General features: G+C 39.5%; 2 protein-coding genes across 2 annotated transcripts; both read left to right on the top strand.

Moving 5' to 3' along the window:
* Window positions 1-6,404: 6,404 nt before the first annotated feature.
* LOC122013369 (transcription termination factor MTERF15, mitochondrial-like) lies at window positions 6,405-8,079 on the top strand. Its single transcript, XM_042569628.1, has 2 exons — window positions 6,405-7,643; window positions 7,813-8,079. Exon 1 carries the CDS (start codon window positions 6,450-6,452, stop codon window positions 7,593-7,595), a length of 1,146 nt encoding a protein of 381 aa, XP_042425562.1. The 5' UTR covers window positions 6,405-6,449; the 3' UTR covers window positions 7,596-7,643; window positions 7,813-8,079.
* A 7,046-nt stretch (window positions 8,080-15,125) lies between these two features.
* Window positions 15,126-16,064, top strand: LOC122013942. The gene is made up of 2 exons (XM_042570152.1): window positions 15,126-15,359; window positions 15,405-16,064. The coding sequence occupies exons 1-2, from the start codon at window positions 15,126-15,128 to the stop codon at window positions 16,062-16,064; spliced, it is 894 nt and encodes a 297-aa protein (XP_042426086.1).
* The last annotated feature ends 10,274 nt before the right edge of the window (window positions 16,065-26,338 follow it).

The raw sequence follows: 26,338 nt of genomic DNA, 5'->3' as shown, positions 1-26,338 counted from the left end.
CCAGATCTTGTAGTTATCCCCATTAAGTTTTTCACCTTTGTTGAGTTCAGCTATTATGTTTTTGGTTGCCATAATCTATCATAAATAAACACATTATTTAGTATTCAGTGTAAATCATATGTATGCAATTTATGATTGACTTAATATTACTTTGAGTTAGTTTACAAAATCAAGTGACAACTGTGTTTTCACTCATCATCCGTATGACCAATCAAATTAATATTAATCAATTCTATTACATACATCCCAACAAATGAACTAATCATTTATAATATCATGAATTCATTAATTAAATGAACTAATCATTTAATATATCATGTTTTTTTTTAATTAAATGAACTAATCATTTAATACATCATGAACTAATCATGCATCATGTCAAGCAAACAACATAAATAAATGAACATATCATTAATATAAAATTATGCTGCAAATTGTTAACATATAACCAACTGACATGAAATGAAATGGACTAACTATTGTTCATACAAAACGACAATAAAAATAACAGAACTCTAATAAACTAGATAGGCAGCTACCACTCCCACTAGGACAGACACTAGTGCAGTGGCTAATATAATCCCTCTCAGCCTGGACTCATTTAGGGTAATTACAGGCAGGACAGCTTCAAGGCTCTCTATTGGATCGACAATTGGATCCTTTTCTGGTTCCTCCTCGATCATTTCCGGGTCCTCTTCGAACTCTTCCGGATCCTCTTCAGTCATCTGATAAAGCAGTTCCTCACATAATACAGAATATGTGACGCGTCCCTGATGACGCCCCCAAATATAGTCTGTTATCATCCTAGGATTTGTTGGCAATGAACGCATCAAAGCCCAAATCCTATAACTGTCCAGGACTGGAAACTCTTCTCGCTCAAGTTTCCAAAACAGATCATCAAGCCGTCCAATGTGTCCGTCGATTCCATAAGTAGAGTTATACTCTATCTCCTGAATCTGCTCCCTGCGTGACAGGTCAATGTGGTAATCGTCCGTGCCATCCGAAAATTGAAAATAAATAAGTCAGTACAAAACCGACTAACCAGTACAAAACCGGCTTATTTCAATTTATACAGGCATAGTACCAACAACATAATCAATCAAGAAAAACAAATCTTCTAGATTTTCAGGAGTTAAGTCAACAATTAGAACTAATCTAATTGGTCAAACCCATCGGATCGGTTGATTAGGGATCCAGATCCTAAGCTTGGTCCATTGTCCTTAATTAGAACTAATCTAATTGGACAGGGATTTTTGTACCTATGTTCTGTTAATTTTCCTCTAAGTCCATTTCAACCAATTTCAGACTTATTGATCAAACTCAGATCCATTTGATCAAACCAATGCCCATTGGTTTAAGTCTGACCAATTAGAACAAATCTAATTGTTTTGATCAAATCTGACCCATCAGAACAAATCTGGTCATTTGATCATATTTGGTCCAAGTCTAATTAATTAACCCAAATTGATTTTGGGTTTGGATCAAATTGATTCGATTAAACCAACTAATGATTTAAACCTGAACCGGATCCAAAAAATGATCAAAATTTATACCAATGATTTTGATCATTTATCATTAATGATAAAATTAATTGAACTTATTTTCAATTAATTACTGTATGCATCCAAATTGAAATTAATGCTACGGTAGACATGCATCCAAATTAAAAAAAAATGCTACAGTAGGCATACATTAGCATGAAACAATAAGCATGCATTAGCATATTTCAACGATGCATCATTTGGCAAACAAAAAATTATACTTTAATTAAAAAACATAAGCATATTATGTTTCTTAATTTCATATGCATGCAGTATTTTCGTTCACGGTTTTTTTTTATTATTTGATTTTTCAAAATCAAACTTTATCTCACACGAAGCACTGTGCTTCGTTATTCTGCCGATTTCTCCGCAACTGCCCACGTTGCACAGGCCGCTCAAACCACGCACGCCGCTCACAGCGACGAACGCTGGTCACGGCACATCACCTCCCCTCTGCAGCCAGCCTCACAGCGACGAACACTGTACAGAAAATTCAAAGGCAGCCTCGAGTACGCCGTTGGCCAACACACAGAGACAAACTCCATGATTGTTCATTCGAGACCTTTCAACAGACGTTGATTACGGCTGCTTTTGATGCCGACGACTGTAGCAGATTGCAACATGAACGCAATATGCTTGGCTACGGCAAAATTAGACGGAAGACGGACTCCGTTCACGGCAGCAATTTTAAACAGGAGATCGCACATACATTTAGAACAAACTACGCGCTCTGATACCAATGTAGAATATATGTTCTAAATGTATGATAGATGAATTAATTAAATGCGGTAAAAACTTACAGCGATCTCCCGCAGATCTGCAATCGACAATGACGAAGCTCGCTATCGGAAGAGTGATCACAGGATCGGAAAGCCCTCCGCAATTCCACAAACCAAATCTCGCCGCTTTGGATGTTCTCCTCTTACTCTCGTCGCACGATCGCGATTTCTCACACTGAGCCTTAGACGGACCCCCTTTATATAGGGAAATACCCTAGGGGCATAATGGACATTTCCATTATGTGTAGTGGGGAACATGGGCCACGTTCCCCACTATCCCCATTTCTAACACCTAGCGGGTCAGATTGACGTCAAGGAGGTAACTTGACACACGGTAAGTAAGGTAAATCACTGGAGGAGAGCGACTAAGTGAGGATGGATCCCAGTTGAGCGAATAATAGGTGTCGGTCAAATTTAGGTCGATTTCGGAAACCTAAATTGAGACCCTGACTAAATTCTGGTCTGGAAGACAAGGTCTAAGTCATAAATTAATTATATTATTATTATGCTAATTTTTTTTGCAGGTTAGATTATTGTTATGTTGGACTAACCTAACTTGTAAGGTAAAAGGAGTAAAGCGGCCTCGGGTGAACAATACCTGAGGTACCTTCAAGCATTGGAAGGTACCTTCGTACTGTTCATGGAAGGCACCTTCAGTGCTATGGAAGGCGCAATCCCATGAATAAATTTCATACTTTATCGCAGATAAGGAGCAAGCTGTTCGAGATCAAATTTCACACATTGGAAGCACCTTCAAGGCTATGGAAGGTGCTTTCTATGCTCAATAAAAGGAGCTCTTGTCCAAGCCATTGAACAAAACTTCAATACGAGCTTCTACGCGACCAATTATCTTTTTGACTACTCCAGCTTGCTACTGCTGCCTTGTTATGACTCTACTAAGCCCGATTGCCGTTGAGAAGCCTTCCAAACATTGAGCTTGAGTCGACTGACTACAAATAATGTTTGGTAACAAAGTTAATTACTGTAATTAATTTCTACAAATGAGAAGTGTAGCATGTTACACTTCTCCAACTCTCTTTGTACTCGATCCCCTCTTTCGGCGATTCTAAAGGAGGTTTTTAGTGGATTACCCATCGATAGGTTCACAGGACCTGAGTCTTGGAGTACGAGTCATCGAAGGCTCCGAATCAAGTACAACCGAATGCGTGCTTTTTGGTTGCTTTTCTATCTCACTTTCTTACTTAATTTTCCATTGAGTGCTTAATTTTATAAAATCAAAAAAGAATAAGTTTTTGAAAATCATATGATTCACCGCCCTCTCATGTGCGTCTCGATCCAATACTTTCTATGATTTTTTAAATTCATCAAGTGTTATAGACTTTCTAAAGACATTCTTTATCCTTTGATAGTAGTCATGAAAAATCAAAAGGTTCATTTGATTTTGGAATTTGTTAAGTATGCACCACAAACAATATTAATACATTATTTGAGGAAAAACTTGGGCAAAGACTTTTGTCATATAGAATCCTGATCAATGATGATTACATTTGATTCACTTTTATGCATGACTTCTATGAATTTGTTAATCAGCCAAACAAAAGACTGAGTTTTATTATCACTTATAAATCCATAACCAAAATAATTATCTAATCATGATGATTAACTTCTACAAATACTATAAAAATCAAACCAGATTTGTTAGTATTATATGTCATAATAAATACAACTACATTACCAAATACACTGTATATCGTCCTTGATACATGATCTATCCAAAAACACTTACTAAATCTGTTATCTGAATTAACCCCATGATCAAAGGAAAAAAGTTAAATTCTTCTATTTCTTAAATGTAAATAATTCAATCAGTATTTCGACATTGATACATTTTTGTTCATCTCTTAGCTAATATCCCTTTTTTACAACCTACCTACTCAGACCCTCCATACTTTATCTTTAATAATCACATTTGTTGACAAGTTGACACATTGACCTCTGAAAATTATTGAGTCAATGTTTTCTTTGCTTCCAAAATATTACAATTTGAGTGTAACAAATGCACCTTTGCAGGAGTCGAGAGTGGATGATTATGACTTTTTATAAAGTTAGTGGCAACACAATTATGTCCAGTTTGTTCCTTAACAAGTGAAATCTTTGACATACAATAAGTTCTAACTTTGCCACTTGCTCTGACACTTGTTTGTTGATCACCTTTTGTATATTTATTCCACCGCATTTTATTTGTATGCCTTTCTTTAAGGCATATAAATGTTTTCAGACAATTTCATTTGTCCTTTTATTTTTCTTGCTATTATTTATCCTTGCGCTAAATATGACATCTCATGCATATTAGTTATAGGACAAAAATGCATCCTTTATTGATGAAAATTTTATCCCAATTTTTAGCTTTCTATCATCTGCAACTTGAGAAATATATAGTTGTCCATCGCTGCCATTTTCTTCATTACTAGGGAATATCAGATTCTTCAATTATCTAAAGTTCTCAACTAGGTCTTATTGTAGCATAGAGATTCAAGCTTGTTAAGAAAAGTAGAGGTTTTGCTCTATATTATCAATTTGCTTTAAGCATTACATGACAATAGGTAACTCAAACCATCACATATCTCATATATTGTACAAGTTGTCAAAAATTAAAGATATTGCTTAAACATTGCAATTTAAAAAAAAATTAAAATATGATCCAATAATTCTGCCAAAAGTAATTTTCTATGGCAACATTGCAACATACTAACTAAAATGTTGTAGTAACTATGATACCGTAGCTATTACAATGTGTTGGTGTAAGAATGTTGTAGCAGCTATGATATCGTAGTTGTTACAACATGCTAGTTAGACCAGAATATTGTAACAGCTATGAAACTGTAACGTGGTAGGACCACAAATAAGAACGTTGTAGCAGCAACGGTTTTGTAGCTGCTACAACGCTATCTCTGCTACAAAACTATAGCATTTGGATGAAGGAAGATGTTTAGGGCACATAAATGAGGAAACACACTGTAGATGAATGACGACAAGCAAGCGAGGTGATGCAACACCGAGGGAGTTGATTGCCGAAGACGGTGATCGACGGCAAGACGAGATAAGGCTGCACCAAGGGAGTTTATCGGTGAAAATAATGAAGGGTGGAACAATAGTGTTCAAAGGAGGGTTCGGAATGTTTGGGTTTTTAAAAATGAAATGGGAGAGAAAGTTTAGAGGTTTTTTTTTTAAATTTTGACGAGTGCTGATATAGTAGAAAAATAAAATAAATCTAATGTGACACTAGTATACTGAAAATCACGCATAATCATGCTCCAAGAGTCGTGGAGCATATCAACACTATATATATATATATATATATATATATATATATATATTATTTATTTATTTTAGCCTGTACACCCTTACCCTACACACTCCTGAGTGACTCTCACAGGTTCGAGCGCTCGGATGCCTGCCAGGGTGCCTATATATATATATATATATGTGTGTGTGTGTGTGTATGTTCGGTGCACACTCCTAGGCAACCTTCATAGGTTCGGACGCCCCGATTCACTTTTAAAAATCGGAGAGCTTGAGAGGGCATCTAGGCGCCCGAATATATGTCACCTAAGAGTGTGTATCGAACGAGTGTACAAATAATCATTTCATTATATATAAATATTTATTAAAAATGAACACTATACCCGTGAGCATCTTAAATTTTTTATTTTATAGATGAACATTATACTCAAATATCTAAAATTTAATCTTGAACACTATAACGTAAGAGAGAAGCCTGAACCCTAAAAGAAAAATTTTATTGGCACAAATTTATTATAACCCAACCTTAAATCTTAAAATCTTAAAATCTTAAATCTTAAATACATATAATATATCTAAAATAAAATTAAAAAAATAAAAAAAGTATTGTATCATGTGTATATATATATATATATATATATATATATATATATATATATATATATATATATATATATATATATATATATATATATATATATATATATATATATCAATTAGATAAAATTTGAACAACTGAATTATATTGGTCAATCGGTTAATTAGATCGAACCAAAACGCTTTAGATTGACCTTGTTACACGAAACATAAAGTTGATTGAAGTAGGGTTTTACGGGATCTATCTGGGTCGTCCTTACGCTGTCATATGACGGTCGACGCGATGCTTCACTCCCTAGTCCGCCGCCGCGCCCTCCCTCCTTCGACCCAACTCCGTCGCCTCTTCTTCTTCACCACCAGCACATCCGTCTCCTCCTCAGGCGCCACCGCTTCTCCCGATCCGCACTTCCTGGTCGAGTACCTCGTGGATACATGCGGGTTCTCCGCCGACGATGCTTCCAAGGTCTCAAAGTCGCTCCTCCGTGTTCAGTCTACCGAGAAGCCCGACGCTGTTCTTGGATTCTTCAGATCTCGGGGCCTTGATGGCGCTAATCTCAGAAAGCTAATAATTTGGAAACCAGGATTGCTCGGTTGGGATGTGGAGACGAAACTCGTTCCGAAATTTAATTTTTTGCGCGACATGGGGTTCTCTGAGTCCGATGCCGTCAATGTCGTTGTGCTGCACCCCGTCATTCTCTCCCTCAACCTCCAGAACAAGCTTCTCCCCAGATTGAAGGTTTGGGAAAGTCTTTTTGGATCGAGGGAGATCCTCCTCAAGAATCTCCTGGTTAGTAGATGGTTTTTGAGCAACAACATCGAGAATGTGGTACGCCCTAACTTGAACTTCTTACGGGATGAATGTGGTATCCCCGAAGTGCGGATTTCTCTTGTCCTTAAAAGCCACCCGAACTTCATAGTGCAAAAACCAGATTCCCTCCGGGCTTTGGTAGATAGAGCTGAGGGGATCGGAATTACCCGGGGATCTGGGGTGTTCCTCCGTATCCTTGATGTGTTGAACGAGGTCAGCGGGGAAAAATTTGAGGCCCAATTCAAGCTCATGAACAGTTTTGGTTGGTCGAACTCGGATTTCATTACTGCGATCAAGAAATTTCCATACTTTTTATGCCTTTCCACAGGGTTATTGCAGAGAAAGATGGAATTTTTGGTCAATGATGTTGGAATTTCACCTTCAAACATTGCTTACTGCCCAATGTCTTTAGGATTAAGTTTGGAAAAGACGTTAATTCCTCGATTTCGTGTGATGGAGATATTGAAATCTGAAGGGTTATGGACTTCAAAAATGAAGCTACAAACCTTATTCTCATTGTCTGGTCCAAGATTTTTGCGGAGCTTTGTTCTCCCTTACAAAGATAAACTCCCCAAACTTCTTGAAGTGTTTGTGAGCTGTAGCTGAATTAAAGGAGAATAATCCAAACTGCAAATGGATGCAAGGATTTATTTGGTATGTTATTTTATGACGTATAAGCAATGATATTGAACTAATCTTTATTGTTGTTTTCATGCTCTATTATTTATGACTGTCACGGTAGACATGAGAATGCTTGGGTTTCCGAGTTTCATTTTGCAACCTGATATAGTTGACAAGGATTTGTTTGATTTGTTTGTTTTAGGAACTTGTCAGATGAACTCCTGGTGAGAAGATATTTGCCATAATGAGATGTATGCTAGGCTACACTCATTGACCTAGATTATAGAGAAACCATTCTTCTTTCAAATTAATCTTAACTTAATCTTTAATATCATTGAAAGCTGAAGGAGCACAGAATTCACGTTGCAATTTCCTTAGACTTACAAGGATTATCTGGTGAAGCATCAATGCCATTGGGTTTAAATTTTATAAAATGGAATTTAGTAACAAATGTACAATTTTTGAATGTAAAATAGAAGATGGAATTTTTTGTTATTATCCATTTTGAACTGACTGATTCCCACAAGGTGCCTACTGCTGCAATGGCATACATAGCTGCTATTGCTTCTCTTTGATTACCCAGTGCGAAACTGCTGCAATGGCACACCTCCATTCCAATAACACCCACACTCCAAGTGTAGCTCTATGAATCCTATCATACTTACCAGAATGTGGAGACAAACCCAGCTCGAAAGTTCCGAGCAGCCTGCGATACAGAGCTATTGATAGACTGAGTTCGTCAACATCATATCATCGTCGAATTCAACATGACACTGAAATTCACCATAATAAATTTTACGGTAATTTACCAAAGGGCGCATGTAGAGATCTAAATTTATCAAAAGACGTATGCTATTTTGATATTTAGCAAAGAACACACCTTTTTAAGTACATTTCCTATTTGATCCTTTTGACAAATCTGACCTTTTATTTTCACTGTCGTTTCTCACTTTCTCTTCTATTTACTTTCTCCTATGTATGTAATCAATTTAATTTTTCTTCTCCGCTCATCTCTTTCCTCCCTTTTTTTTTTCCATGCGTGCATGAATAACATAGGCTTGATATATAAATTATATCAGACCTACAACGTTTAAAGTTTAGTTGATTTTTTGATAACAGTAGAATACATTTGAAGAAGTCAAAATTATCAATAGATGACATATTTGAATTCTTTGCAACTCCATAAATTAACAGAGATTGATCCATTATTTATTTCAGCTTCTACGGAGGTGTAAAATTGTAATAATGATGAATTGGTAAAAATCCTCATGCATGGGCCTGATTTGAATCATATTAGACCCACGTTGCACCTGATATAATTCATATCAGGCACAAACATATGGTGATTGTTTTGCTGTTCTTTTTTATTATATTTTAACATCTTTTAGATGTTTAAATAAATAATAGATAGTATATTTGAACTCTTTGCAACATCAGAAATCCACAGGAACTTAAATGGGTGCAATCGGAGCTCTTTAGGTTCATCAGTGAATTTTGACTGAAACCCACTGATTGACCTAGAGACATCATATTGCAGCCATTTCAGGTCTTGTGAATTTCTAAAATTGCAAAAAAAGAAAGAGAGAAAAAGAGATTTAGGTTTTTTAAAACCTCTGATCCACCACTAGGAATGCTGAAAATAATAATGGAGAGCATATTTACACTCCTTGTAAATTTAGAAATCCACGGAATCTGAAATGGTTACAATATGAGGTCTTTAGGTTGATCAGTGAGTTTTGGTTAAAACCTATTAATCGATCTAGAGAGCTTCGATTGCACACATTTCAATTTCTGTGGATTTTTAAAATTGCAAGAAGTCTAAATATGCTCTCCATTGTTATTTTTGACATTCCTAGTGGTGGACCAGATGTTTTGAAAAATCTAAATCTGTCTTTTTTTTTCATCTCTCTTTTTTTTTTCCTTTTTTTTATTTTTTTTTATTTTTGTTAGGCTTGATATCTCCTCATATCAAGCTCACATTGGGTCTGATATGAAAAGATATTAAGTCTAACGTGGGTCTGATCTCCTATAACATGTTTGAGAAAAAAAAGATAAAAAAGAGGATAGGAATGAGAATATATATTGCATGCATAATAGGAAAGAAAAGATAAAGAAATGACAGAAAAGAAAAAAGAAATTAGTTAAATTTGTTAAAGGGTAGAATAGTAAGATTATTGGAAAAAGTATATCCTTTGATAAATATTAAAGTAGTATGTATTTTTTTTGATAAATTCAAAATTTTAAGTACACTTTTGATAAATTGCCGTAAACTTTATGATGCGGTTAGAATTTCTCTCTGTGGTTCCGGACCTGTTCTGCTGAACCACTTAAATTAGATTGACATTGGTAGAGATCCTTCTATTCTGCACCTAAGCTAATCCCCAATAGCAGTCCGTTGCAACTCAAGCCTGTGATATGTGATATCAACACAAATTACCGGGGGCTGACGGTGCCGACTTTGCTCCTTCCAATCTTCCAATGAAAATAGGGTTTGTCTTGAGCGTTTGAAGAGGCAAAAGAAGGAATCTTCCACTAGGAAAGAACTTTTGAAACACCTATCCCGATATGCACTGATCAGGTGGTGAGAGGGACCCGCATGCCTGACATGCCTTGTGTGTTAGAGGAATGGCCCCCTGTTGATGCATCAGACGATAGATCTACTCAGGAGATCTATCGTCTGATTGACTTCTGGTCCACACAAATTGTCACCTAACACATCACATTTTTGATATCCCCGCAACTTTCTATCTTCGCCTTGATCCAAGTAGAATTGACGGGAATGATCAAGCCAAACGACCGGAGGGATTGGCATCCTAGGGAGACTTCCGCGGTCAATGACATTATCACAGCCTAGGTAATAGCATCATATGAGAGACTATTAGTTAGAGAGACATTTAGGGAGAATGATAAAGTAAAATGTCAGGTTGGACTATAATCCAAGAGAGATATCTACGGATAGGTAAGTTTTCACAGGCTGCAATAGTCGGAGTCTAAGGAAGACTTCCATGGGCAATGAGGTTCTCGTAGCCTGTGATACAGAGTGAGGACATTCTTGAATGGGGATGCTCTTGTGTCGTGCTAGTTGACCAGGGATGTACCCAAGTGGGTTATTCCCAAGCTGACATTTCCTACACCATGAAAGTCGGAGTCTGTCTAAGGATATACCCTAGGTTGTTCCCAAGCTGTCACTTCCTAAGCCATGGAGACTTAAGTCTTTCTAAGCAATGTTTAAAATATCCCATTTAGGGTCGCCTAAACGGTCAATTGTAACCCATCGCCCTGCCTTTTGCCAAGGCGGCGATGGAAGGCGGTGAGGCATTAATTGGACGCTTAGGCGGCTAGGTGCTGCCTCGATGCCGTTAGGCGTCGTCTCCTCGGTGGCGCCCGATTTTTTTTATCACGAAAAATTAGCCAAATCAATCAGCTGATCAATTCAACATAGTTCTATTTGTTGCAAAAATCTTGTCGGATCAATCAGCTGATCGATTTGATCAGTTGTTCGCAATAAACGTCTTCCCCTTAAATTGATCAATAGTCCGAATCGATCAGCTTCCAAGGAAAGGAAAAAAAAAATAGAAAACAGGGATTTATAAATTATATGGACCTTTAATCGAGATTTTTAGCCGCCTTAAATTCTAAGCCTCATCGTCTACTCTCTCTCTCCTTCATTCTATTTTCTTCTCCAACTTTATCCTCGGAATCATAGTGCTGCGATAGGATATCCAGGTTGTCACATAGGTACCCGTTGTTCGAACTCTAGTTACGGCGTATTTGTAGGATTTTTTCCTCCAAATGAGAGGCGTAATCAAAGAATACTGAGTTTCTGAGCTGGTCGTCGTGTGCTGATTTACCCTGATGACCGGTGGAAAAATTCTCTGGGATTGGACTGGTCATTCCAGATATAGTCAATGAGATTAACTAGAATTTTTTTTTTATTATTATTATTTTCTTCTCCAACCTATCTCCTCTTTTGAAAAATCAACTAGAGAGAATTCAAAAGAAAATTTGATATATGAAAAGAAAAATCATAGAATGAGGGAGCTAAGCCTACCCTCAAACTACACTTTTACAAGGACTCCAAAAGATTTACATGAATACTCAGACAACTCTCCATGTTTACATCCAAAATCTCAAAACAAAAGGACTTTACTTAAAAACTCTTTAACAAGCAATCATCCAGCTCCTTGAAGACTTATCTCCTCCTCAACTTCTAGAAACCATATCATGTGCAGATTAACTCGTTCGACAGCCACTAGCTCAACATATCTTCACCATTAGCACACCAATCCCAAAGAAAACCAACCAGGAATGAACCCAAAACATACAAAGATTTCTGATTTCCAACATCCCATCACAAAGTCAGCTTTTAAGAAACTCAACTACTACCGAAACCAACGACAAAATAATCCACAGCCACATGACCATTACTTCAACAAAAAATCAGCAAAATCCTCATGAAAAAAGAAATTGTAATTGTAATCCACACTCAAAGGAATCCACCCATCAAATCAGTTTGTGCCGCAAGATCCACTTTCATACCAAGGCATTTACATCTCCAACAAAATTAAAAGCCAGTGAAAATTACACTACAAGGTAGCTTCTGATATAAACCCATAGCAGCTACAAGATGCTCATTATTGGACCAACAGGTAGCTCAACACATCCAACTAAAATCTTTCACCAATACAAACCATCAAAAACAAAGACAGCAGCAAAACAGCAGCCCAGATTCTTAAGCAAGAAGGAAATAATAGCAGCCCTCCCCCACGCATAGCAGTCCTTGAAACAGTGACAAACATCAATGGAATCGCATCCAAAACCAATCCAGATACAAGACACCAACTCAGAACAATAGAACACAATCCCAGCACCATAAGACTTCATCCGAAATCTACAACCCATCAAAGAACAGCAACTTCCATATCAATCTCACCAAAAAATTACACACCTTTTTTACAAACAAAACTTCATGAAGTTCCCAAAGAGAGAAGGGCCCATGAGAAAACAACAGCAACATATAAACAACAGCCCCAGATTTTACGAATTGCAGCTGACCAATCTGCCTTCATCACTGAACTTCCACACACCATTCTCCAAGCAAAGCCGAGCCACACAACAAATTCAGAAACACTACCACACAGCTCAACTAACAAAATCTGCATAATGTCTCAAGGAAACGGAACTCCATCAGGATCCCAGCAACACCACATCCAAAATTACACCAACAAAATGTTCCACCGAAAAGAAAACCACCAGAAAATCAGCAAACATTTTTCTCCCATGCTCAATAAAACAGTCAGCAGCCCTCATAAAAGAAAAACCACTACCATCAAACTGTAATAACAATGCCAACAGAATACCAATAACTGCATAAAGAGTTGGGGAAACCAAAATCCAGTATCAAAAGATATGCCAAGCACCAAAAAGCAGAAACAAAGATATATCCCCTATACAAGCACACTTTGGATATAAGGATCATCATCACTCAACAATTCTCCAGCAAAAATAAAATCACAGCCGGATGAAACTGCAGCTACTCCACCAGAAATGAAAACCAAACAGTAGCAAGCATTTCAACCAAAACCACCCAACAAGACTAACCAGGTTTACATGAAAATCTCACATAAGAAAGACCAATCCTCTCCAATTTACAGATTCCAAAGAGCTGCTTGCTAATACGGTGATTAAATAAAACAATGTCCTCAGAATTATCAAAAGCTCTATTAGCGAGATAGTCAGCCGCCACATTAACCTCCCTATATACATGGGAACAAAAAACATTATACTTGCTGATACGGTGCATGATCGGAGGGTCAGTGAGATGAGGTGGTCACGAGTCAAGACCACAAGATGGTCAAAAGCCAAGCTTACGTATTGGTCAGAAGTCAAGCTTATATGACAATGGTCAAAGCTTCTGTTGACGGGGCAGTCAAAGATCAAGAATATAGGTTGGATAAGGGCCGGACACACAGGCCAGATACAGTTAAAAAGGGGACCCAAAGGCCAGGTAAGAGCGCAGAAGGAAAGGTCTGTAGTTGAACAGACCTGGCGTACGGGTCAGGATGAACAAATCATGGAGACAGAAACAGGTCAGAATACAGACCTGGTGTACAAACCGGAACGTACAAGCCATGGATAACAACAGACAGAATCAGGTCAGAATACAGACCTGGCGTACAGGTCGGAATGTACAAGCCATGGATAACATCAGACAAAATTAGGTCGGAATATAGACCTGGCGTACAGGTCGGAACGTACAAGCCATGGATAACAGCAGACAGAATCAGGTCGGAATACAGACCTGACATATAGGTCGGAACGTACAAGCCATGAATAATAGCAGATAGAATCAGGTCGGAATACAGACCTGGCGTACAGGTCGGAATGTACAAGCCATGGATAATAGCAGATAGAAGCAGGTCGGTATGTAGACCTGGCGCACAGGTCGGGACTTCTAGCCTTGTGGCACAGGAAGTAGCGTACAGGGCGAGATCGGCCAACCAAGCATACAGGTCGAGACCGGCTGACTAAGGATACAGGCCAGGCTTCTAGCCTAGCGGCACAAGACATAGCGTACAGATCGGGATCAGCAAATACCTAGAGCCAGTGCAGGGATAGCAATAGGAGGAGGTCGGGCGCTACGCGACAAACAGTCCAAGGAATCGTAACCACCTGTCAGAGAATAATCACTGCATGTCAGAGAATATGTGGTCGGGTATGTACAACACTCTAATTCCTTCCTAGCCCTATAAGAAGATGCCACGTGTCACCCACCGCCAGACAAAGCCTGACATCCGACATTCCCTGACACCTGTCAGACTCCAGAAGAATCCGTTGCGGTATAAAAAGGGATGCTTTGTCCCTTATGCAGGTACGCTCACTCGTCATTTCTTACTCGTCTTTACTTTTCGTCCTTTCTCTGTGCTTCTGGGGAAAAAGTACCTGACTTGAGCGTCGGAGGGCCTGACCCGGGGACTTTTTCCCTGGTTCCTCATCTTTAACGACTCGTGGGCTCGTCTGAGTGTGCGCAGAGTCCTTGCGTCATCATCCTTATCATCCTCCTTCGCCATCCGCCCGTGTGAACCCTTCCGGAGAGTGTCAGATAGACCGGACTCCGCAGCTACTTTCTGTCAACCCCCAGTACATCAAGGCCAACCTTCATCCGACTCAGCTTCCGGACGGAATCAAATTTGGCATCGTCTGTGGGAAACTCCCTGCCTGTTCCGGTGCGTGAAGATGGAGGACTCGGGCAGAATCAACGTGACCATGACCACTGGAGAGTACGAGCTCTTCAAAGAAGCCAAAAAGCGAGTGACCTCTGAGAAACAACAGACTACCGCCTCTCGTCTAAAAAAGTTACTGGAGGTTTCTAAAGAACCTGCTCACGCCTCTGATCGAGGCTCCAAACGGAAACAACCTCTGGAGTTTCCACCTGCTTTCTATAGGGAGACAGGCCAGGGATACTGTCAACCTGAGCCTAGATATTACAGCCATAAGGAGCAACCTCAGGTTTCTATGGCTGAAAGTTCGTTACCCAAAGATTCTAAGAAGGGGAAGGCTATCATCCCGCGTGACGAACGACGGTCGGAACCAGAAGAGAAAGTGTGCTTCTCCTCTAAAATCCTAGAAGAAAAACTACCAAAAGGGTACCGACCCCCAGCTATCGGGGAATATGATGGTAGTAAAGATCTTGAGGACCATCTGCGCAAATTCAGGAGCGCAACTCTGCTGGATCAATACAGCGATGCTGTTAAGTGTTGAGTGTTTCTGAACACTCTGTCGGGCTCTGCCCAGAAATGGTTTGATGGATTGTCGCATGGGTTCATCACTTGCTTCTCCGACTTCAAAATCGCCTTCCTGCGCCACTTCGCCAGCAGCAGGAAGTACCAAAAGACAGATCACTGCTTGTTCACCCTCAAGCAAGGATCCGCTGAATCACTGAGGAGCTACATCAAGCGCTTTAACCAAGTGGCCCAGGACGTTCCTTCAGCCACATCTGAAATACTTATGAGTGCTTTCTCCCATGGTTTGACTGAGGGAGAATTCTTTAGGGATCTCATCCGAAATCCTATGAAGAATTTCGATGAGATGCTGGAGAAGGCCGCCAGCTACATCAATGTAGAGGAAGCTCAGGCGGCAAGAAGGAAGATAGACAAACCTCTTCCCACGAATAAGTCTGAGAGAAGAGCACCTCCACCTCCTGCTCAACCTCTCCCACGTGCTCAAGACGCCCGACCAACTTTCCACCCTGGTCAGGATGCCCGATCGGTCCCACGGGTAGTTGCCGTTCAGGTCCCTCGACCTGGACCATGGGGAGCGCGTTACTGCACATATCATCGCTCTCACTCGCATGCCACCAGTGACTGCTACCAATTCACGCGGGATTCGTGCCGCGCTGCCGAGTTGGGTTTGCCACCCCCCACCCCGAGCTGGTGCCTCAGGTCCAGCGAATGATGGAAGAAAGGCGCAACCCAGCAGGACTAGCAGGACAAGACGACCGACCACGGGCTGATCAGGAAGGACCCAGCCGACCATAACAAGGGCATACTGGAGAACAGGGAGAGGCTCGCGAAGCAGAGAATCGGGGCAACATGGCCATCTGGGATATCGACATGATCTCCGGGGGGCCTACAGACGGAGATTCGGGCCGAGCGTGCAAATCTCATAAGCGTCTCTTGGAAATTCATGCTGTAGGATGTAGTCCGCAGCAAGCTGCCGGCCCGGTCATCAACTTTGGACCGCAAGACCTGGAGGGGTTGGAGCTACCCCATGATGATGCCCTCATCATCAAGGCTATTATCGCCAACAGCCGGGTGGCTCGAGTCTTTGTCGACACTGGAAGCTCGGTCAACGTATTATTTAGATCTGCCTTCGAAGAGATGCAGATCGATGCCAGTGAGCTGCAACCGGTGGTCACTTCTCTATATGGCTTCACCGGTAATGAAGTGAAGCCCATGGGTCAAATCAAGTTGGCTATATCTTTGGGGAATGAGCCGCTGGTCAGGACCAGGAGGAGCACCTTTATTATGGTGGACTCACCCTCCTCCTATAATGTTATTCTCGGCCGACCAGCTTTACATGAATTCAGGGCTGCCGTTTCCACCTTCCACCAGAAAATAAAATTCCCGGTCGGCGAACAAGTTGGGGAAGTCAGGGGAGAGCAGAAAGTCTCTAGAAGATGCTACATCGATATGGTGAGGGTCGAAGCTCGCAAGGCGCAAAGAACTCAGGATGGGGTTGTCCATGCCATCCAGGAGGAGCCTATGCCTATAGCAGAAGAGCTCATCCCCTGCGAGGAGGTCCAATTATATGCTGAGCGCCCGGAGACTCTTACTCGCATAGATGGGGACCTACCGCCAGAGCTGAGAGAAGACCTGATTCATGCTTGATCTGTAATAAGGATGTCTTTGCTTGGTCCGCCGAAGAACTACCGGGGGTCAAGCCAGAAGTAGCGGAGCACAAATTGCATCTCCTTCCTGACGCTAGACCAGTTAAGCAAAAGAAGAGGAATTTTTCAGCCGATCAAAATAAAATTATTAGAGCTAAAGTAGACCAGCTCAGGAAAGCAGGACATGCCCGGGAGGTACAATTCCCGTCCTAGCTTTCCAATGTTGTCTTAGTAGCAAAGCCCAATAATAAGTGGAGGGTCTGCATAGACTTCAGTGATCTCAATAAAGTTAGCCCCAAAGACTGCTATCCTTTGCCTCAGATCGATCAGCTGGTGGACTCAACCGTCGGATGTGAGAGAATTTGCATGCTGGATGCCTATCAGGGGTACCATCAGATCCCTTTAGCCTTGGAAGACTAGGAAAAGGTTAGTTTTATTATTGTTGATGGTACTTTTTGTTATACCGTCATGCCTTTTGGGCTCAGGAACGCGGGAGCCACCTATCAAAGGATGATGGACAAGATATTCCAGGAGCAGGCCGGGCGCAATGTGGAAGTTTATGTATATGACATTCTCATCAAATCTCCCTTAGCTGCAAACCTGATAGCCGACGTAGAGGAGACCTGCGGCACTCTTCGGCAATATGGAGTAAAGTTAAATCCTTTGAAATGTTTATTCGGAGCTAAGGGAGGAAAGTTCCTGGGCTATCTCATCACTGAAAGAGGAATTGAAGCCAACCCGGAGAAAGTCCAAGCGCTTCGAGATATGAAAGCTCCCCATAATTTAAAGGAGGCTCAGAAGTTGGTTGGCCAGATTACAACCCTACTCCGATTCATCTCCTGGTCAACAGATAAAGCGGCACTCTTCTTCAAAGTACTTAGGAAAGCCTCCAAGTTCCAGTGGGATGAAGAGTGCAATCGGGCTTTTGAAGAATTAAAGACATATCTGGAGATCCTGCCTTCTCTGTTCAAGCCTGTCGTAGGAGAACCACTCTAGGTCTACCTGTTAGCCACCCCTGAGGCTGTGAGGTTGGTATTAGTGAAAGAACAAGATCATGTACAGAGACCAGTGTACTTTTTCAGTCATTTATTAAAAGGAGCTGAGTCTCGATACACAGCTCTGGAAAAGTTGGTTTATGAATTGGTATTGATGGCTCGATGTTTGAGGCCCTACTTCCTGGCTCATCCTATTGTTAGAGTGTATACTGAAAGCCTAAGCTTTTGTAAACATTTATTTTGAATAAAAAATCACATTTGGTCAAATTGTCTACATTTAGTTGTAGTTGTTCAATTAATTTATATTGTAAATAACATAATATGTGGTGCCACATACAGAAGAGGATGTTATCAGTACCTTATAAATTATAAACAGTAGCTCACGACCAAAATGGAAAGGAACAAACCATTAGAAGATCGTAGTGTAATTAGGAATTAGTTTATCTTAACTATATAATTACACTAATACACTTAGAGTGTATTAAGTAGGACCATTTGAGGTCGTTTCTTTTATACTGACTTTATAAAGGAACAAATACCTCAGTTATTATGGAAGTGTGTGCTCTTAATCCTAATATAATAACAAGCACATATTTTTTATATTTATTTCTTTAATTTATCAATGGGTGAGATTTAGTTCAATGAATCAATAAGCCCGATAAGTTGGGAAATGATATCACTTATAGTGTGTGTTGTTGATTATAGAAGGAAACTGTGTCCTAGCAATTTAGGTTGATAATGTCCCCAAGATGAGCTCATAAAGATTGTCATATTAAACCTTGCAGGTGGACTTAGTCCGACATGACGATAAGGTTGAGTGGTACTATTCTTGGATTAAGATATTAATTAAATGAGTTGTCAGTAACTCACTTAATTAGTGGACATTCGACATCTTAAACACAGGGAGACTAACACACTCATAATAAGAAGGAGCCCAAAAATTTAATTTGGGATTGGTGCGGTAGTTCAATAATAGTTCTCTAGTGGAATGAATTATTATTGATAAAATTAAGTTGTGTGTTCGGGGCGAACACGGGATGCTTAATTTTATCGAGAGACCAAAACCAATTCCTCCTCTCGGTCCCTATCGTAGCCTCTTATTTATAGAGTACTATACCCACCTATACCCACCTTCATACCCATGATAAGGGGGCAGGCCAAGCTAGCTTGTGGTTCAAGCTAGGGTCGGCCAAGCCTTGGTTCATGGGTGGCCGACCCTAGCTTGAACCCAAGCTTAGGTGGCCGACCCCCATTAAATTTAAAAGAATTTTAATTTTAAATTTTTCTTATGTGGAAGATATAATTTATTGAAGAGAATTAAAATTAAAATATCTCTTCTACAAAAGATTAAGAAAAGAGATTAGATCTCTTTCCTTATTTGTAGATAGGAAAGATATTTTATTTTTTCTATTTGAAAATTATTCACATGTTGAAAAATTAAAATTATAGAAAATTTTTTTTATCAACCATGAAGGGATTTTAAAGGGAAATTTTATTTTTTAAAATTTTCGAAGACAAATAAGGAATTTTTAATTGTTGATTGAAAATTGTCTTGTTTGCTCTCCATGAGGTGGCCGACCATTACAAGTTTAATTGGGAAATTTTATTTTATTTTTCTCAATTAATTCATGTCAAGGAAAATTAAGGAAATTTTATTGTAATTAAATTTTCTTATTTACCAAAGCTAAGGAATATAAAAGAGGGGGTTGGGGTGCCTTCATGAGACACAACCTCTATTATTCTCTCCCTCTTTTCCTTGGTGTTGTGGCCGGCTATCCTCTCTCCCTCTCTTCCTCTTTGTGGTGGCCGAAACCTTCTTTTGCTTGGAGCTCTTGTGGTGGCCGGATACTACTTGGAGAAGAAGAAGAAGAAGGAGAGAAGGCTTTCATCCCTCGGAGTTTAGTTGGTGTTTTTTCTTCATCCTTGGTAAAGCTTTTGATTTGGCCGAACCTAGCAAGGAGGAGAAGAAGGTGCTTTGGTGGTCCTCATCTTGGAAGATCGTTGCCCACACAACGTCCGAGGTTAGAAGAGGAATACGGTAGAAGATCAAGAGGTTTTTCTAGAAGGTATAACTAGTATTTTTCCTTTCCGCATCATACTAGTTATTTTTAGAAATAATACCAAATACAAGAGACATACGATTTTAGTGTTTCAAATTTGTTTTCGATGTAAAGTTCTTTTGTTTTTCTATTCCTTGTGATTTGATTGTTCTTTTCGGTTGACCTAAAGTTATTTTAGGAAATTAAATATTAGTTTTCCTTAAAAGGTTTTGTCTAGTCGGTGGTGGTTGCTCCCATATCCAAGAAGGCCATGTGCCACGCCACGTCAGCACTGGAAACCAATTTTGGAAATTAATATTTAATGGAATTAATAACCTAGGTGATTTGGATCGAACGTGTTAAGTTCCGCAGGAGATCCAAGTCAAAACCTAAAAGAACAAATAGATTAAATTTGGATCAAACGTGTTAAGTTCCGCAGGCGATCCAAGTTTAATTTAAAAGAACACATGGTAGCTAGGAAAAAGGTTTAGACCTTTGTATAAAATTTTTGTACAGTGGAACCATTAGGTTTTCCGAGTAGCAACCAACAATTGGTATCAGAGCTAGGGTTTTGCCTCTGTGTATTTGGTGTTAGTTTAATTATGCACATGTCATACATAATTTAGGCAGATTAATAGTAGGATGTGCTAACTTTGTGGATGCAGGATCTAACTATTATAGCTTATAGTTTTTATGTGTGTGATTGGACCCTTGGACATGTCAAGGGCAATTATATGTGTGCATGATTGTATTATAAAATACAGCAGGAGCTGTATTTAGTTTTATTAGAATTTTAATTTTGATCTAGTTACATGTACATTCCTTTTATGGAATATAGGATCGATGGATGTAAAATTTTATTTTATGTTCGATCTAGTTTACATGTACATTCCTTCGAGGAATATAGGATCGAAAATATAAAATTCTATTTCTGTCGCGGATCGAATCTTGCAAGGCGTGGAACCTTTTGAGGACCAGAAGCGCAGCGGAACAAGGAGCAAGATGGATGCGACAGCAAGACCCGGTGGCGGTGGCCAAATAAGGCAGCAGCTAGGGTTGGCAACACACGGAGGATAACAATAGATAAAAGTCATAATAGTTGAAAATTAGTTTTTCATTTATTGCTTTTATATTGTGTTGTGTGTGCATGTTGGTATACATGTCTAGTAGGCTAGCATAGTTAAAATTCCTCATTTATAAATAACTAAGTGGGAGAGAGATTTTAAATAAACTCCACGGTCTCCATTACTGGTTTGTAAGTGATGCAAACAAGCTTGCGCGTTGGCTCTGAGTGCCTTCCTCCATATCGGATGAGCTTGTTTGTGGATCACTAGAACAAACTTCCATTTTGGATGACTATAGGAAGTTAATTAAGAGCGTGTGATCTTCCCCATCGGAAGGGGCACAATCTTATTAATGGACTTAGTGTCAAGTAGTGGTATACACTTAGGCACGTCTAATAATATCCTCCCCATCGGAGTCACTGCTATTATTCGTGTGACCAAAGGATACCAACTATTAATTTTATTTGTCAAAAAGTTAGGTTGACAAGATAATAAAATTAATGGGTTAAACCCTCCTTTTTACAAATGCTGAATTTGTATACATCCACACTATCGTGGCATACAATATTCGCGGTGTTTTGAGATGTTGGTTAATTTAAAATAGTATTATTTGAGGAATCAATATTATTCTAAATTTAGAGTTCTGACCAAAAGTTATTTGTGATTCTTAGGATGACTTTCAACCCACTGTCCATCATACTACAACAGAATAGACTTACTGGTCCTAACTACATAGATTGGAAAAGGAACCTGGACATTGTTCTTACTGTTGAAAGCTATAAGTTTGTACTGACTGATGCACCCACTGGTGAATCTACCCAAGAGGAGATTGAATATCATAGGAAATGGGTAAAGGCAGATGAGATGGCGCGGTGTTACATTTTGGCTTCAATGTCAAATGTATTGCAACATCAGCATCAAGATTTACCAACAGCTTATGATATTATGAACAATCTCAAGGAACTCTTTGGTCATCAGGATCGGGCTTCTAGACAAGAAGCCATGAGAAAGATAATGACAGCCACCATGCAAGAGGGTACTCCTGTGAGGGATCATATCCTAAAGATGATGGCTTATCTAAACGAAATACAGATCCTTGGAGGAGAAATTAATGGGGAAACCCAGATCGATATGATTCTCCAAACACTACCTAAAAGTTTTGAGCAATTTCGCCTGAATTACAATATGAACAAAAGGGTATATTCATTGGCGGAACTACTGACAGAACTTCAGGCAGCAGAAGGTTTGTTTCATCACAATTCTTATATTCACTATGTTGAAAATGGTTCTACTTCTAAACCGAAAGGAAAGAAGAAGAAGAAACAAGTTGGTTCAGCAAAGAAAGTGAATAAATCTCAGAGTACAGGACCTAAAGCTGGAATGAAGAAGCTGAAGGGCAAGTGCTTCATTTGCAAGCAGTCAGGGCATTGGAAGGCAGACTGCCCTCGTAGGAATCAGAACAACAAAGGTATATCTCATGCTCTAGTTGTTGAAACATGTTTAGCGGTGTTATCTACCAGCACCTGGTGTGTAGATACGGGAGCCACTGATCATGTCTGCAATTCCTTGCAGGGGTTCCAGGAAACCCGACGACTAACTGAAGGAGAGATTACCGTCTACATGGGCAATGCTACTAAGGTGGCGGCTGTTGCAGTGGGAGACGTCTACTTATCTTTTAATAGAAATAAAAATTTGGTTTTAAGAAATTGTCTTTATGTACCCAGTTTTAGAAAGAATTTAATTTCAGTTTCTAAACTATTTTTAGATGGATATTCAGTTTCCTTTAGTAACGATGTTGTTATTAAGAGAAATAAAGTGATTATCTGTTCTGGTGCATTTGTTGGCAATTTGTATACTTTAAATCCAATTTCTCCCACAAAGCAAAACAAGGAAATTTATAACTCATCTTCTAACTCTAATAAGAGAAAAGAACCTTCGGAAATGAATCAAGCATATCTTTGGAATCTAAGGCTTGGTCATATTAACTTAAGTAGGATTTAGAGGCTTACAGCCGATGGACTTTTGGGTTCATTAGAGTTGGAAAATTTTTCAACTTGTGAATCTTGCTTGGAAGATAAAATGACCAAGAGGCCTTTTAAGGCCAAGGGGTATAGAGCCAAAGAAGTGTTAGAATTGGTTCATTCTGATTTGTGTGGTCCTATGTTTGTCCAGGCAAGAGGTGGTTTTGAATATTTTGTCTCTTTTATAGACGATTATTCAAGATACGGATACATTTACCTAATGCACCGCAAGTCCGAGTACTTTGATAAGTTCAAAGAGTACAAGGTTGATGTGGAGAAATGACTAGGTAAAAGTATCAAGACACTACGGTCTGATCGTGGTGGCGAATACCTCTTAAGAGAGTTTAAGAATTACTTATCAGAGGCCGGGATTCAATCCCAACTGTTTGCACCTGGTACACCCCAACAGAATGGAGTGGCAGAACGAAGGAATAGGACTCTTATGGAAATGGTTAGATCGATGATGATGAGTTATTCAGAATTACCAAATTCGTTTTGGGGATACGCTCTGAAAACAATAGTGTACATTCTGAACTTAGTACCTTCTAAATCAGTTTCTTCTACTCCCACAGAATTGTGGAATGGGCGAAATCCCAGTCTAAGACATATTCAGATTTGGGGTAGTCCAGCACATGTACTGAAACCAGATGCTGATAAGTTAGAATCTCGTACAGAAGTTCACGTGTTTGTGGGGTATCCCAAAGGAACGAAAGGTGGTTTATTTTATAGTCCTAAAGACCAGAAGGTCATTGTTAGCACCAATGCCCAGTTTTTAGAAGAAGACTATATAATGGATCACAAGCCCAGTAGCAAAGTTGTTTTAGAAGAATTTAGAGAGGATACGTCTACTTCAGTACCAACAGTACAAGATGAAGTACTACAAGAGACTGCAACACGTGTCACACATGATACACAACCACAGACAGTGCCTCGTCGTAGTGGGAGGGTTGTAAGGCAGCCTGAAAGATTCATGTTTTTGGGAGAGTCTTCAGACTTGATCCCGGGTAAACATGAACTTGATCCCCGAACATATGACGAAGCACTCCAAGATATAGATGCAGCATCTTGGAAAAAGGCAATGAATTCTGAAATAGAGTCTATGTACTCTAATAAGGTCTGGGAGCTTGTAGAACCACCTGATGGTGTAAAAGCCGTTGGATGCAAGTGGATCTACAAAAGGAAAAGAGGGACAGACGGGAAGGTAGAAACCTTCAAAGCTAGGCTTGTTGCGAAAGGGTACACTCAGAAAGAGGGAATCGACTATGAGGAGACCTTTTCACCGGTAGCCATGCTTAAGTCTATCCGGATACTCTTATCCATTGCTGCTCATATGGATTATGAGATTTGGCAAATGGATGTCAAGACAGCTTTCCTTAATGGAAGTCTTGAAGAGAACATCCATATGAAGCAACCAGAAGGGTTTATTGAAAAAGGCAAAGAGCATCTAGTGTGCAAGCTCAATCGGTCCATTTATGGACTAAAGCAAACTTCAAGGTCTTGGAACATCCGGTTTAATGAAGTAATCCAGTCATATGGATTTATTCAGTGTCCGGATGAGTCTTGTGTATACAAGAAGTGTAACAGAAACGTGGTGGTATTTCTTGTACTATACGTAGATGATATTTTGTTAATTGATAACAATGTCAAGGTATTATCGGACGTAAGGGTATGCTTGTCCAAACAATTTGATATAAAGGACTTAGGAGATTGTGCACACATTCTTGGGATCAAAGTTATAAGGGATCGCAAGAAAAGAATGTTGTGTTTGTCCCAAGCTTCATATATAGATACAATCCTTGCTCGTTTTAGCATGCAGGATTCCAAGAAAGGTTTCTTACTTTTTAGGCATGGAGTAGCTCTATCTAAAGAGATGTCTCCAAAGACATCAAAGGAGATAGAGGACATGAAAGCAGTTCCTTATGCTTCGGCTGTAGGAAGCCTAATGTATGCAATGCTATGTACGAGACCTGATATCTGTTTTGCCGTGGGCATGGTTAGCAGATATCAGAGTAACCTTGGACAAGGACATTGGACTATGGTAAAACATATATTAAAGTACCTGAGAAGGACTAGAGATTATATGCTAGTTTACCAAGCAGACGATTTGCTCCCTGTGGGTTACACGGATTCAGATTTTCAATCAGATAGGGACAACAGTAAGTCTACATCAGGCTATGTGTTTACTTTGGGAGGTGGAGCCATTGCATGGAGGAGTGTTAAGCAGAAATGCGTTTCGGACTCAACCATGGAAGCTGAGTATGTAGCAGTCTCTGAGGCGGCTAAAGAAGCAGTATGGCTCAGGAACTTTCTAATGGACTTAGATGTGATTCCTGGTTTGCCCAAAATCATCACAATTTATTGTGATAATAGCGGTGCAGTTGCAAACTCGAAGGAACCACGAGCCCATAAGGCAAGTAAACATATAGAGCGCAAGTACCACCTGATACGAGATATCGTGAAGCGAGGAGAAGTTGTCATCGCCAAGATTGCATCAGCAGATAACCTGGCAGATCCTTTCACTAATGCCCTTCCAGCAAAAGCTTTCGATCGGCATGTGGAGGGAATGAGAATCAGATGTATAGCAGAAGATATGACAGCTTAGTCATTAGTATAAGTGGGAGATTGTTAGAGTGTATACTGAAAGCCTAAGATTTTGTAAACATTTATTCTGAATAAAGAATCACATTTGGTCAAATTGTCTATATTTAGTTGTAGTTGTTCAATTAATTTATATTGTAGATAACATAGTATGTGGTGCCACATACAGAAGAGGATGTTATCAGTACCTTATAAATTATAAACAGTAGCTCACTACCAAAATGGAAAGGAACAAACCATTGGAAGGTCGTAGTGTAATTAGGAATTAGTTTATCTTAACTATATAATTACACTAATACACTTAAAGTGTATTGAGTAGGACAATTTGAGGTCGTTTCTTTTATACTGACTTTATAAAGGAATAAATACCTCAGTTATTATGGAAGTGTGTGCTCTTAATCCTAATATAATAACAAGCACATATATTTGATATTTATTTCTTTAATTTATCAATGGGTGAGATTTAGTTCAATGAATCAATAAGTCCGATAAGTTGGGAAATGATATCACTTATAGTGTGTGTTGTTGATTATAGAAGGAAACTGTGTCCTAGCAATCTAGGTTGATAATATCCCCAAGATGAGCTCATAAAGATTGTCATGTTAAACCCCGGAGGTGGACTT

The sequence above is a fragment of the Zingiber officinale genome, chromosome 8B (genome assembly GCF_018446385.1).
Source record: "Zingiber officinale cultivar Zhangliang chromosome 8B, Zo_v1.1, whole genome shotgun sequence".
NCBI lineage: Eukaryota > Viridiplantae > Streptophyta > Magnoliopsida > Zingiberales > Zingiberaceae > Zingiber > Zingiber officinale.
This window is presented reverse-complemented; position numbering and strand designations above follow the sequence as displayed.